Source organism: Simochromis diagramma, unplaced genomic scaffold, assembly GCF_900408965.1.
Source record: "Simochromis diagramma unplaced genomic scaffold, fSimDia1.1 OVJJ01000402.1, whole genome shotgun sequence".
NCBI classification, from domain to species: Eukaryota; Metazoa; Chordata; class Actinopteri; order Cichliformes; family Cichlidae; genus Simochromis; species Simochromis diagramma.
In genome coordinates this window covers 5,971,385-5,985,221 of record NW_024386972.1, presented here as the reverse complement: position 1 = coordinate 5,985,221, position 13,837 = coordinate 5,971,385, and the positions used below count along the sequence as shown (strand labels likewise).

Sequence of the window (13,837 nt, the reverse complement as noted above, 5' to 3'; positions counted from 1 at the left end):
GCATAAACTGGTTGTCATACCAAACAAAGGAAGACTTAAGAAGCAAAACATCTGAGTGCATTAAACGGAGCGGGGGTCTGTTTTCTTTCATGCATCTATAACTTTTCATTCGCTTTTTTATCTCTTTCATGGTTTCACAATCTCAGTTTTAAAGATTTAACAGGTTCATGTGGTGCAATTTGTTAATCTCCCCTAAAGGGTTGTCTCCTTCTGCACCTTCTGTCTGGGTTTCATTTTGGTGAAGGGGCTGCAAGGATTTAAATCAGGCGAGCATAGTAGTGAGGGTAGGTAGTGTAAGGAACATTATGGGCACATGCAAGTGGTCAGAATGAGACCTCCACAGAGTGATTTAAGTAAAGACCAGCTTTTGAGGCAGCTAAGAGTCTGACAAGTAGACTGCCTTGAAACAGGGAGCAGTCAAATTTAAGTCAGGTGAGATTTTTGCTTTATTTAGAGCATTTTCTGTCAGTTTGGCTTTGGAATAGGCACTAAATGCCAAAATGCTATGACATCTGTGACCCTCGGTACCAGCAGCAGTAGCTGTGGCACTGAAGAAATTTGCAGTAAATTTGGAGGAAACACAGCACTATGGTTTCTACATTTATCTAAAAGCCACTGATCGCAGCTGTTGAGTGTTGGATCCAGTTTCTTCTGAACACAATAGTAAAAACTTGTTGTTATTGCTGCAAAAACCTGAATTGTAAGCTTCTAAGTGATTGGATATTTCTCACCAAAATGATTGGGGATTGAAGTTAGGTTAGGTTTTGAGGACATCCCACTTTGCAACTCTTTACTTATGTAAAATACTCACACATTGATTTACAGCAGCAGAGTGTAATGCATGCTGGCCCCCTCACAAACACTCCTTCTGCTCTGCTTCTCTTTTCTCTCTCCTTTTGTATTATAATCGTTTACTCTCATCCCTCCTCGTGTCTCCTTTCTTGTTGCGTTCCTCAAACTTTCTCTCGCTTCCACTCTGTCGTTATATCTTTCTGTCTTATTCTCCTTTTTATCTCCTGCTCTGTTGTTAACATCCTCAGCTGTGCTCAGACCCCTGCATGAGGCTAACGCTCATAGCGGATTGGCTGTAGCTGCGTGCATGAGGAGCACTGGGGCCCCAATCAAACGCAGGCAGGAACAGGAAATGGAACGGGAGACAGGAAGCGCCCGCCCACAGGGCCCACGCAGGTACCACCACTGTCAACCCTTATGTATCCACAGCGGTGCCTGTCTCAAAATCACCTCAAAACCCCTCACTTCCCTCCCCTTCCTCCCTCACTTCGTGTTTGTCCAAGCTCAAGCTGTCCTCAAACCCACCTCAGGACTCCGCTGTGTGTGTCCTCTGGGTGCTGGCTGTGTAGAAACGCCTCAACACCCTCATGTGTGTGTCTTCAGCTCTGGCTGGACAAAATCCCAGAAAGCTTGATTTTGTAACCCACTCCCCCAGCACTGCACTCTCACATCCAGCTCTGTGTATGTGTGTGTGTGTGTGTGTGTGTGTCTGAATGTGTACGTTTTCTCAAACACACACCCTTGACTATATACAGCAACTTATTATCCGCTTTGTGTTTGTGTGTTTGTTGCAATGCAGTAAAAAGCTGCTTTGCTGTTCTCTGTGTTGCCATCAAGAAGAAAACGAGGGAGAGGGAGAGAGAGTTTCTCTCGGCTTTTCTGTGCTTCACTGCTTCCCTTCATTGTTGTTGTGCTGCTCTTTGTAGCTTTGTGCTGCCAAGGCTTCCCTCTGCTCTTTGTGTGCTGCTGATCTGTCCTTCTGTGCACTGCAAAGCTGCAGTCCATCACTGTGTTTCTGTCCTGTGTGCTGCCACGCGACTGCAGTCACAGATCCTGCGCTTTGTTTCCGTGCTCTCTGCTTCTGTGTTTGTCTGTTACAGAAATTCAGTCTGCTTTCCTACTGATGTGTTAGTTTTGTTGCGTAAGGAGGGGAAAGTGAGTTTTAACATCAGTTTCATCAGTTTTAATATTCAGAAATCAAAGTATTAAGAATCTGAGATGCACTGATGACTTTTGATAGCCAAACACACATAGTTTTAAAAATTCCCAATTGGATGCAACACATGCAAGAGACACGAGGCTTAATGATGAAAACATTAAAAGAATAGAACTGAAAGTTAGTTGAAAAGGTCAGTTTGGTTATTGACCTGCAGATTTTTTGCCAATTAATCATCCCAACTGTTTTCCTAGGAAAACTCACTGCATTTGTTTGTTAATTTGTTTATAGTAACCTGAATGTCTTTAGATTTTAAAAATATACAAGTGCAAAAAATGTACAGAATGTCCTAGAAAAAAAAGAATGAATATAGTGAGCTTTATTGGGAAGTTCTGGTCTTTTCTCAGGATCTTAGATTCTTACTGAGTCAGGAAATTAGATGTATAATCGGGAACTAATCTCAAATGTGCCTTAAAGGGCGGTCATTAAACTCCTAAAACCTCAAATATTCTTTTGTTAGATCTTGTAATTAGTTTTGCTGCTCCACTCTGAAGAACCAGCACAGACCAGAGATTGATTGAATGTGCAAACTAAGCCATGTTAATATTGATTTTAGTCTGTGTTTCATTAAAACTCAACTTAAACTGGAGTAAAACTTTTTTTTTTCTAAAATAATAAATTGTAAATCCAAACTGTTAACAGCGAGACTGAGGGAAAAGAGGAGGTGGAGGCAAAGCTCTCAGTGTTCTGCCTCTTTTATTACCTTCCTCCTCTCCTCTATTGATCAACATAAGCCTCTGATTTATAGCTCAGTGCTGCAAAGCCTGCTGGGTAATTACTAACGCTGAAAAGAGACAGGAAAGTTAAAGTGGGGGATGGGGGTGGGCGCACACATAGACACACGTGTGTCTGTGCACACTACACAGAAATTTACAGACTTTCTATTCACACATACAAGCACACACACGCACAAACATTAATAGTGTCTCATGTCTCTGAGAAAATCCACTAATGTTCAACATATATCATATCCCTCATTTATCAATGTATGCAAATCAATAAAAGGATATGAGACTGAATTAGTCTATGTCATAGATTGTTTTCAGTGCTGATATACTGCACCAGTGCAGAGTAGTGGAAATCTGATTACATTCTGTGTAAGATGGAAATGCTCAAATCAGACACTTAAGTTTGTCATCAGTCAGTCAGTGCACCTGAGCTTGTGCCTGATTCATAAACAGCATGGCTGTGAAATCTCATACACGAAGCGATGCTTGCACAAGGCTGTTTGTCCGGTATGTAAGTGAGCTTGTGTGTGTGTGTGTTTGTTTACCTGATGTGCTGTCGTGACCTTCCCTCTATGCAGTAACTCACCTGACGTCAGAGCAGCTTTGTTTTTTCTGTCCTGCTGCCGGCTGACTGACGCGCTCCCTCTTTTGTGTCCTCCAGTGAACAGCCTGGCCCGGTCCAAGTACTGCTGACGCCCAATCAGGAGGAGGAAGAGGACCAGGCAACGCCCAACAGGGATGCTGCTCTGGGCCAAGGCCAGAACCCGCCCCCTCCGCCCTATCGCCCCCCTCCCCCTCGACCCCCGCTCACCCTCAGCATCGCTCACCCTTGCGCACCTTCCAGCCAAGGGGAGGAGGAGGATGGATGCGCGGGCAGGAGAGGGGAGGAGGAGGAGGATGGGAGGGAGGGGACAGGGGTGAGGCTGTGTGAGTTGCTGCAGGCAGGGGGGGTGAGTGTCAGACCACTGGGGAAGCACTTAGCCATCTCTCTGCCCTCGCTTCCTCTGCGTCTCTGGGATACACAAGTCACACACACCTCACACTCCGCACACCTTGAACCCACTCACGCACAGCCTCCCCCACCTCCTCCCCCTCCGACCTCTAATCCACCCCTGTCTTCCCCTCTGGAAGCCTCCGGGCAAAGGAAACCTCTCACGCCGCTCTGGCAACCACCGCGGCCCCATTCCCCCGCGGGCACTGCTCAGCATTGGCCGAGGGAAGAAGCTGCTTCAGAGACACGTCATTGGTCCTCCTGGAGTTTGGACCGCCCCGACGCAGTGGTGACGCCGTATGAGACACCCCCAGACCGCTGCATTCCCATCAGGCCGCAGGCATCCAGTCAAAACTACAGCTACAGTTGCCAGTCCTCTCCAGGTCACTACAGCTCCCAGCATGCCCCAGGGCGACACAGTAATCCCTGCTGTGACCGCAAAGAGGCTGAGTTTTCTGAGCTTGATTCCCTTTACCAGGCCAGTCTGCTGGCTGGAAAGACAGGTACACACACACAGACACACACAGCCACCATAACACAATCTGTAACTATTGGAACATTTAAACCCACCATTCAGTGAAATTAATTGTGCTCAGAATATGACATGCCGTTGTGGCGTAATGACTAAATTATTAATTTTCACTATCAACTTAAATTATATTCACGATGCAAATCTCCTGTTCCACCACATCCCAAAGGCCTCTGTTGGATTGAGATCTGGTGACTGTGTAGGCCATTTGAATAAACCAGTTCGAGATGATCTGAGCTCTGTGCCATCAGATGGTTGTGTGGGAAAATTCCCAGTAGATCAGCAGTTTCTGAAATACTCAGACCAGCCTGTCTGGCACCAGAAACATCTCATATTTAAAGAGATTTGTATTTTTGTCCATTCTGATATTTGATTTGAACTTAAGTTCACATTTTTGACCACGTTTTATTGCTTTCATATTGTATGGCTGATTCAATACATGTAGTGAGTGTGTTTGGGCCTTTTGATGTACGATAAAGAAAGGAATTAAGGATGTCATACATAGACTCTTAAGATCTTAGAAATTTGTGATAGATTTTTCACAATCTCTGCAAGTTTTATGGATTAAGAAAATTGGCAAAGTGGTGAAAAACACTAAATACAAAGACAGAAAGGAGGGAAATGTAGAAGCGCAGCGAGACACATGTGAAAACAATAATAACGCAGGAAACAACTAAATGGTGGAGACTACAAGGAATGTGACCGCATGTCTTTTATTTACAACATAGAAAACTCTTTTTGCTTGTAGGCTCATTTTTTGAAGCAAGCTAAAATGCTCCATAGATTTTTTTATTCAGCTGTAGTCCAACTATAAGCACGCTTTTAATTTATGTCCTCAAGTATAAAACCGCTACAAAATTATATGTACGATCAACAGAACTTTATGAACTGAAAATGAGGATTTTACACTGGTTTATACATGGGGACAATTTAACAATTTCAGTATTTTTTTTGGTCTGTTTACTGTAATTAGCAATGTGGTAGCTGTTAATTTCCAACATGCACAACAGTATATTGTTGAGATTACCTCATGTTATATACTGTGCATATCAGTATGTAGTATGGAACTGAGACACAGTAAAGAGTACTGCAGTAAACAGGCTACTGCAGCAGATGTTACGGCTTTCCACTTTTTATATTGATTTTTCTATCGGGTCACTTCTCTCTGTGTTAAATGTACAATTTTAGAGACAATAAAGAAATGCTTTAAAAAAAACTTTGGAATTTCAGTGAAGGCCTCGGTCTCGGTCTGTTTACTGCTTCGCAGGTAAACACCGCGCTGGCTCATTAAATATATACCAAGGATGTGAAACTTATTTTACATTGTGGGCACCATACTGTATCTCCCACTTTGATCCTAAATAGGACAAACCAGTGAAACTCCCCTTTTAGCCAGTGTAAAAAGTTTAATTACACATTTAATCTCTTAAATATGTCAATTTTTTTTTAAAAAGACGTGCAATTTCAACTGTCTTTTACATGATTAAAAAAAATGCTGCCGTAGCAAATGAAAGAAATCTGCATAACTTTTTGGGCATAAATTGTAAGAAATAAATGTTTAAAATGAATAAAATGTAGCTCATTGCCCAGACTGTGCTGTAATTATAAGGTTGTTCATTCACAGAACATTTCTTTTTATTCGTTTTTATCGTGGATCCATTGTAAAAAAAACACAGAAATTTCTATGATTGTAAAAACGATCTGTAATCCTTTAACTGATTATCTATTACTTATTTACATTGGTGTAGTATAAATGGCCATGTGGGAGGTCTTCTTTAGTGGGAAAAGTTGCAAAATTTCTGAAAATATAGTCCAAAATGTATTACCTCCTTCTCAAAGCCATCCACTGGGTCAGATTTGAGTCTTTTCCGGGATGATTCTGGCCCTTGTGGCCTTCTGTTTGACACCCCTGATATATACTGTATGTAAACATTTGTCAAATCATAAGCAAAGTTTGTTTAAGTTACTTATTAATGAATTCATGAACGACACAGGAAATGTAAGCTGTCAGTCTGACATAATTTGCAGACCACGCTCTGTTCATATTTTCACCATCTGTGTGTTCCCAGGCTGCAGCCCATCGGAGAGGCTCATATCCAGGGTGGGAGGGCAGGCTCGCTCCAAGACCCCCAACGCAGACATGGAGAGGAGTGCGTACGGGGCGGACTGCACCAGCACCCCCACCTACCTCAACAAGGCAACACCTACATAGTCCTTTGCAGAAACTGTTCATGGGTCATCAGTTGGATCCATTTTCCAGCGTCTGACAGACATTTTCTCCCTCTGCAGCCAATGATGTTGCGGGATTTTGGGGTGGAGCCTGATGATGGGGAAAACCTGAGGAGAATTGGACGCAGCCTGAGCGGCACAGTAGTGACCTCGCGCCGCAGCCGCCTGACTGCAACCCGCAGCTTTGTGAGTGTGACTACTTGGGCTCTGCTGCCTCCTTGCGGCTATGCTGTTAAACTGCACCTGCCTGATGTCTTGCGGTCACATTGCTTTTCCCTGTGCTCTTCTTCCCCCCCTCCCTCCCCCCCCCCCGCTGTTTGTCTTGTTTCTTCCTTTTGTCCTGCTATTCTACTTGCAATCTGTCCTCCCGCTCTCTTCTTCTCTTCCTCTTCTGTCCTCTGTCTCTCTCAAAGGTGAAGCAGGCCGATGTCAGTGCCTCTCCTTGCTTACTTCCTCTCTTCTGAGTCCCTGTTGCTATTCCACCACTATCATCTCCTTCATCCTCCTCATCACCAACACCTTCTCATCACCACCTCCCTCCACTGCTTCACAGGTAAACACCGCGCTGGCTCATATGATGTTGCACTGTGTGTTTCGCCTGCATCAAGAGTGGATTTTTGGCTGGCTACTTTATGTGCCAGATAAGTCTGTTTTAGAGCAAAGTAAAAGTCTTCTCCTCATTTTTTTTATTATTTTTCTCGTGAATATTCGCCTCCTGGCAAATCGGGCTCATCTGGCACAAAAGTAGGCTGCATAGCCATATATCTAAAACCAGGGAATCCTCACTGATTTGCAAAAAATGTGAAGACCCAAAGGTGATTTTAAAAGAAATTTGGCCTGCAAATCTGTCATGTGTCCAGTTCATCTAAAATTCACAGAAGGAAATTTGAAATTCTGAAAAGTAAACACTGATACCTTGATTTAGAGGTTAAAAAAAGACACCTTCCCACTCTCTATAAGGAAAAAAGCTGAAAACAAGAGGGATGTCTTAAAAAGGCCCCCGAAGCAAAAACATTTCAGGTTTTCTGTTACGTCAGTATTACACACGACATATCTGCAGATGTGTCGGCTCTGTTTGCATCATATTAGGTCTTTCTTTTTAAACTCAAATTGTGGTGAATAGTTTGACAGGCAGAAGTGTCGTTTCAGGTTTTTACACTTCAGCTTCACAGTGCAAAAATAACACCTCGCTGTGGGAGCTGAAGCTAATGCGCATCGATCCAAAGTATTTTTACAAGCTGCTGTACATGTCACACACCAATGGTCTCTCTTAGCAGAGAAAAACATAAGAAGAAATGATCATTTCTAGTAATTAATTAGCAGTGCATTCAAAATTCTCACTAAATCATGGCTTAAAACAATTGGTTTAAAAAAGTCAGCAATTGAGTAATCAGGGTTTCTTCAACTTCTTAATCTAAAAATATACATGCATTAAATATTGGAATATATATGTAGTTTTTAACATACAATTTCTTTATGTCTTATGGTTGGTTGTATGTTATAGGAAAAGTTATGCATCTAAGCTGCTATCAGCTTATAATAAACAAGCAAGGGAAAAAAAGAATCAACAAGCATGCACGTTGGTCCTTTTGATCTTTTCTGTTTTAAATTCAAGGTGAAATTATGCATAACCTGCCTCCCGGCACTATGCTTTTACTTGCCAAATGCTCTTGGCTGTCTTGCATTGCGCTTCATTCACATGTGCAGGTCTTTAGACTGCCTCAGTTTTATGCATAAACAATGCTATATGCTGTTTTCAGAAACCAGGATATGCTAGATACAAAAGATCCTAAATAAACCGTGCACTGTTTAGAATATGCATGTATACACAGTGAAGAATGACCAGTTTTTAAATGTTCCATATAAAAAGAATCAAATGTGGAATTTAACAGATTTTACCATTTAGATTATATGAAGCTGAGGGTGATGTTCTGAAATTTTAGCCTCTATCACCACAGTTGTTTTTTTAATTTTTATTTATCAACAGTCAAATATCTGTTAATGACATCTTAAAAAGAGGTGTCACTGCATCCAGCATTGTTTGATATAGATGTTCTGCTTTTGTATCGATGTACAAAAAGAAAAGATAGCGTAGTATTTTTAAGGTGTCCCACAGGGATTTCCTCTGGGATGCTGTACAGCTATAGTTTATCAGATTGTATGGGACAAGTTTAAGTAGAGCTTGGGGAAATAATTCTTGAGATCTTTGAAAACTGTGTTTAAAGCATCAGTGTGTGACAGTTTGTGTCTTTTACACTCTGTAAATCCCATGATTGAAGATACATGTGTAAAATCGAAGCATGTGTGCATATTCCTGTGAATGACCACATCTGTCATGTTTGACGTGCACCTTCTTACTAATCTGACCTTTTATCTTCATGTCCAGGAGCTGTCGGACAGTTCAGGGAGTTTCTGGCTGTGTCTGACGGGGGTCAAGCTTTCCTCAGACCATGGTCCTTCAGTGCTTCACTAATATCTTACCGCAACCCGTCCACGTGGGTCCACAACCGCTTCACCTTGACGGACCTGGAATCGGCTCAGGAGGATCGACTCAGCTCCTATCCTGTTCCTCCTCCTCCTCCTTCAGACGACATGCACACGCAAACACATGCACGCACACATGCACATCTGCACTGACGTAGAGCCTCCCTCAGCGCCTGCAGCACCCTGCTTTAGCCCCTTCTTGCCTTCCTCCCTTCCTCCTCCCCCTACTATTCTGTCTATGCAGTCACTCTGACCCCCAACTACAACCTCAACCTTTCCCCCTGCTTTCCGGGACTGTTTCTCGTCTCCCCCTGGGGTTTTCAGAGGGTTTCCAGGTGAGCTTGCTGCTTTTAGCAGTCGCTCACCAGCCGCATCCAACTAGGACTAGAGCTCTCAGTAGACTCGCCCTCCAACCCACAGGACCTTTAGCTCAGGGGGGGACTCTAACCAAGTAGCCACGCCTCTTCCTCTCTCTTCACGGGCATTTCTTGTTGGACGCACACGTAGCTGAACTAGGTCTGTTTCAGATGGACAGCCATATTTTTTTCTCTTTTTGTTTTTGAGTTTGTTTTTCTTCCTGTGTGTGCGCACAGTTAATCTGCCGAGACTGAACTCTCTAATAACTAAGTCGTGTACAGAAAACTCACATATGAAACCTGTATGTTAATTAATAAGACCTTATGGAATGTTGATAATGATAATTAACAAATATTGATAAACTTAAAGTGATACTTCCTCATGTCTGCATTTCAAATAGGAGTGGAGTGCACTTCACAAGTGTCTAGCTGGAGTTTCTGCCCCCAAACCGCTCGCCGACCTAATGACAGCTCTCCCGTTTCTACCGGGAGCTTGAACAAGAAAAGCGCTTCCTTTTTTCTCTGCTTCTTTCCCTCTTCTTTTCTTTCTGCTCCTCTTTTCTTGCTCTCTTATATTCTCGCTTGCTTTCTTTGTTCCAAACAGGAAACAATAGCACCAGAAATAGGCCAGCAGCGGAGGAAAGTCTAGAAGGAATGAGAGAATGTAGGTTAGGAAACCCTTCTCTTAGGCTTTTAACAATGAAAACAGATGACTCAAGTGCACTTTGCAAGGTGACTCGGCAGAAGTGCACTTTCTGAAGGCTATTTGAACGTGGAGCAGCTGGAGAGAAGTCGATGCCGTTTGTTTTCACTCCAAGGCCTCAGGTGAACTTCAGTGACACTTATGAATTCACACTTTATTATTCCCCTCCCTCCTCCCACTGAAACTGGTTTTGAGACCTCAGATGTGTTCAGAAAAATGCTCATCTTCAACCTAAGACAGTGACATGTCTAATATGAACATGCTTTATATGATAGATATGTATTAGAGGTATATTTTCAGCCAGTGAGCTATCAGAGATGTCAACCATTCCTCAGTTGTATGAACAGTTATTACGACTTAATTCACTCTTCCCTTTATTGGGTAGCATTCTGACGTGTGTAGAGTACTTTTATTATATGCTTTATTCTGTTAAATATCGTATAAACTAACAAAGTCCTTATTAAACAAAAGGCCAATGTAATGTTCTTTAAGAATTTACTGATGTTGATTGAACGTTGTAACTAAACCAAAGGATGGCACCTAACTCAGAGAGTTAAAGTAAGAATTTATTTTTCCATTTAGGTTCAGATTTTGTGGTTGTATTTTTGTTTTTTTCTTCGTTTTTTTTGGTTTTTGGATTTTTTTGTTGTTGTTTTTTTGGATGTGGGAGAATGTAGCCAATTGTAGCGCATGAGTCCGCTATGCAAATCAACTTTCCCTCACAGTCCTTTACTGGAGACAGTCAGGAGGCAGACACGCCCACCCCTCACGGGTGCTCTCATGGACTCTGGCAGAGACACGGAGAGGAGGAAGAGAAGATCTCATGTTTATTGCTGCTGGTGAACTTTGTTGTTCTGCATCTACTGCTATGTTTCAACCAATGGAATGCAAAAAGAGAGCAACGAGGACGCAGAGAGCAAGAGGGAGAAAGAGCGAATGAATGTAAACTAAAGGATGAAAGTGTGTGTTTGCGTTAGAGGAGGGTGGGAAGCTAACTGACAAAGATGGTTATTTGTGGGTGTGTGTAGACTTTATGTGTCAGTTCTGGGGTGGTGTTGCTCGGGGAAAGAGGGAACCTGTATTTTTGCAATAAAGTTATTAACAATGCACTCCCAAAGGGGGCGTAACCACCGTAACATGTGTTTCATTATTTGTTTGTGGGGAGGAGAGCGAAAAGAACTTAACTTTCAAGAAAAAAGAAACCAACACCAGTCTGGTCTTAATCCAAATTAACAGGAAAACGAAATAAGCTCTTAAGCAGTGTTTTTCATATATTTATATATAATACACTAATCTACAGCTAAAATATTCCTCAAATATAGAAAATTTAAGAATTTTTGGTCAGTGAAACTAATAGTAATGCTTAAAATTAGTGTTTCAGCTCATCAAACAAATTTAAATATTACACAAAGAAAACACAAAATGCAGTTTATAATGAAGGTGTTTATTATTAAGGAGGGAAAAATCCAAACTTACATGACCCTGTGTAAAAAACTAATTGCCCTCTAAAACCTCAAATTAAGTTGGTTAGGATGTTCAGGAACAGCCCAGCAACCACCAAGGCTCAAGTCTGTCATGAACTGGAAACTGCTGGAAATCTTGCGTCACTGTCCTCAGTGAAGCAGGTTTTTCTGTACATCACTATGGACCGAGAGCATGCCAACCAAGAAAGATGTCCCAGCTACAAATTCTATACCTTCAAGCTTGATTTCCAGCTGCCCACATGGACAAACCAAATAAAAAACAAGACATATCTATGGAGGATTTAAGGTTAGACAAGCATGGTGGTAGCGTGCTCTGAGACTTTTTTTTTTGCTGTCAGTAATCTTGATACATTCCACAAAGTGGATGGAATAATGAAGAAGGAGGACGATCTCCAAATTCTTCAGCTTTACTGCAAATTAACAGCTAGATGCTTGAAACTTATAATTAGTTGTTCCAACAGGACAGTGATCCAAAACTGGTTTTCAAATCCATCAAGCAGGATGACGTTACACTTCTGGAATGGCCGTTCCATAGTGCTGATTCTCAACCCTACCTAAAATTTATGGTCTGTGCTTAAAAGCGGGGTTTTTGCCAAGAAATCAACCAGTTTGAATTAACTCTACCAGTTCTACCAAGAAGAGTGGTCAAATATTCAGCTGTAATTATGCCAGAAGTTTATTGATGGATGGATTTAATCACTTAAATATTCAAAAACGAAATAAAAAATATTCTGTATATTCTAATACAATTTTTTTTTAATTTATTCAGGGATCATTTATATTGTTTAGGGATCAGTAACTGACCAGCGTTAGTTCCTGCAGTACTTGAAAAAAAAAACTGCTACAAATTTTTTTTTGCATCATATTTCTCTTAAACAGTGTTTAAATGTGTGTGAAACTGTGAAGCTATATTACTAATGTCTTCCATTAGGTCAGTCTGCAGTTAGCCTGCCTACCACTAGATGTAAGCAGTGATACGCTGGCCTGCCACTTGCATTTACCCGCTACAATCAGTCACTCCCACTCATGCACAGTAGTGTTGATATAATTCATAAGCACCCTCACAAACACACACACATTGCACTTACCCAGGCAGCCTTTTATTATTAAAGTCTTTCTTTAAGTTAAGACTACTGAACGTATGAAACTGTGTGTTGAGGAAATAAATGTTTTACATCTTTAGCAAATGCAAAAGATTCAGAGTGAGATGAAGAGATGACGGAAGCCATGAACAGTGCAATAATCAAGAAGATGCACACTGATGATGAAGTGAATTTTGTATAAGTGATGATGATTTATCAAGAACACAACTGAGCTTCCATAATGAACACGTGAAAAATATATTTTTATATAGCTTTTATCAATATTTTGATTGATCACATATAAAACACACAACATTGCATTAATTTGATGTCATGCCAGTGTTTCTAGTTGGAGTCAGAATAGAAAGTGGGATCCTTTCAAATTTAATTAATGAGATGTTGCTAAGAGAAGTGTGTATCTTCCTTGCAAATGTCTTCAGCATTAGTCAAGCAGTCTGACCACCACAGCACTGCAGAAAAATATTCATGTAAAGATTAATCTTTATCAGTTTGTCAGGTAAACTCTGAGTTTTAATTTTCGGTTACACCTTGTTGGACTGCCTGCATCCTCTCTGCAGCACTTTATCTCTGCATTCTTATAAAAATAAAACAATAGAACTGAAGTGAGAACCGCAGTTAGAAGTAATTTGAACCTGAGAACAGTAGTGAAAGGAAAAGTAAAGACAATAAGGCTGCACTAAAGGAAGTGGGTCAGAATAAACAGAATAAATGGAGATGGTGCCTTCAACAAAGATACCAACATAAATGATTCAAGTATCTTTCAAGGCTTTCTGAAAAAAACAAAAAGCAAAACAAAAAAAAAAACACTGAAGGAAATTGCAGTGCCACATTTTCACCTTTTAAACAAAAGTGCCGCCGATGGATAACTGAAAGAAGGGGGAAAAAAGAATTGTTAAGAAGGCTGATGAGCCCCTGGATGAGAAAACGCAAACACTGAAAAGGCAAAGCTAACTGCAAGTCAAAGAATTTGTTGTGAGCCATGAAATCTACGTCAGGAATAAAACAAGACTGCTGCCAGCTTCCAACTGTGGATGACAATACATTTAATTTGGGGAAGATAATTGTCTGTAATGATAAAAGCTCTCACTTGCTCACACTCATAGCCCCACTTAGTGTTGATTCTTAACTGTAGCTCAGGTGGCAGAGCAGGTCAGCCACTAATCAGAAGGTCGGTGGTTTGATCCCAGGCTGCCTTATGGCTGCATGTCAAATGTCCTTGGGC

The 13,837-nt window shown here is 41.5% G+C and overlaps 1 protein-coding gene across 6 annotated transcripts in view; it reads left to right on the top strand.

Moving 5' to 3' along the window:
• Window positions 1–11,164, top strand: part of LOC120737994 (inactive ubiquitin carboxyl-terminal hydrolase 54-like) — a 58,288-nt gene extending 47,124 nt beyond the window's left edge. For 5 of the 6 annotated variants that reach the window (XM_040038981.1, XM_040038984.1, XM_040038982.1 and 2 more), the window contains 5 exons: window positions 1,041–1,188; window positions 3,398–4,230; window positions 6,326–6,453; window positions 6,546–6,671; window positions 8,872–11,164. In XM_040038981.1, coding sequence (XP_039894915.1) covers window positions 1,041–1,188; window positions 3,398–4,230; window positions 6,326–6,453; window positions 6,546–6,671; window positions 8,872–8,958 — 1,322 coding nt within the window. In that variant the 3' untranslated portion in view covers window positions 8,959–11,164. Of the gene's footprint in view, window positions 1–1,040; window positions 1,189–3,397; window positions 4,231–6,325; window positions 6,454–6,545; window positions 6,672–6,898; window positions 7,039–8,871 lie in introns of all 6 variants that reach the window. The other variant, XR_005696885.1, reaches the window with a different exon arrangement.
• Window positions 11,165–13,837: the final 2,673 nt, after the last annotated feature.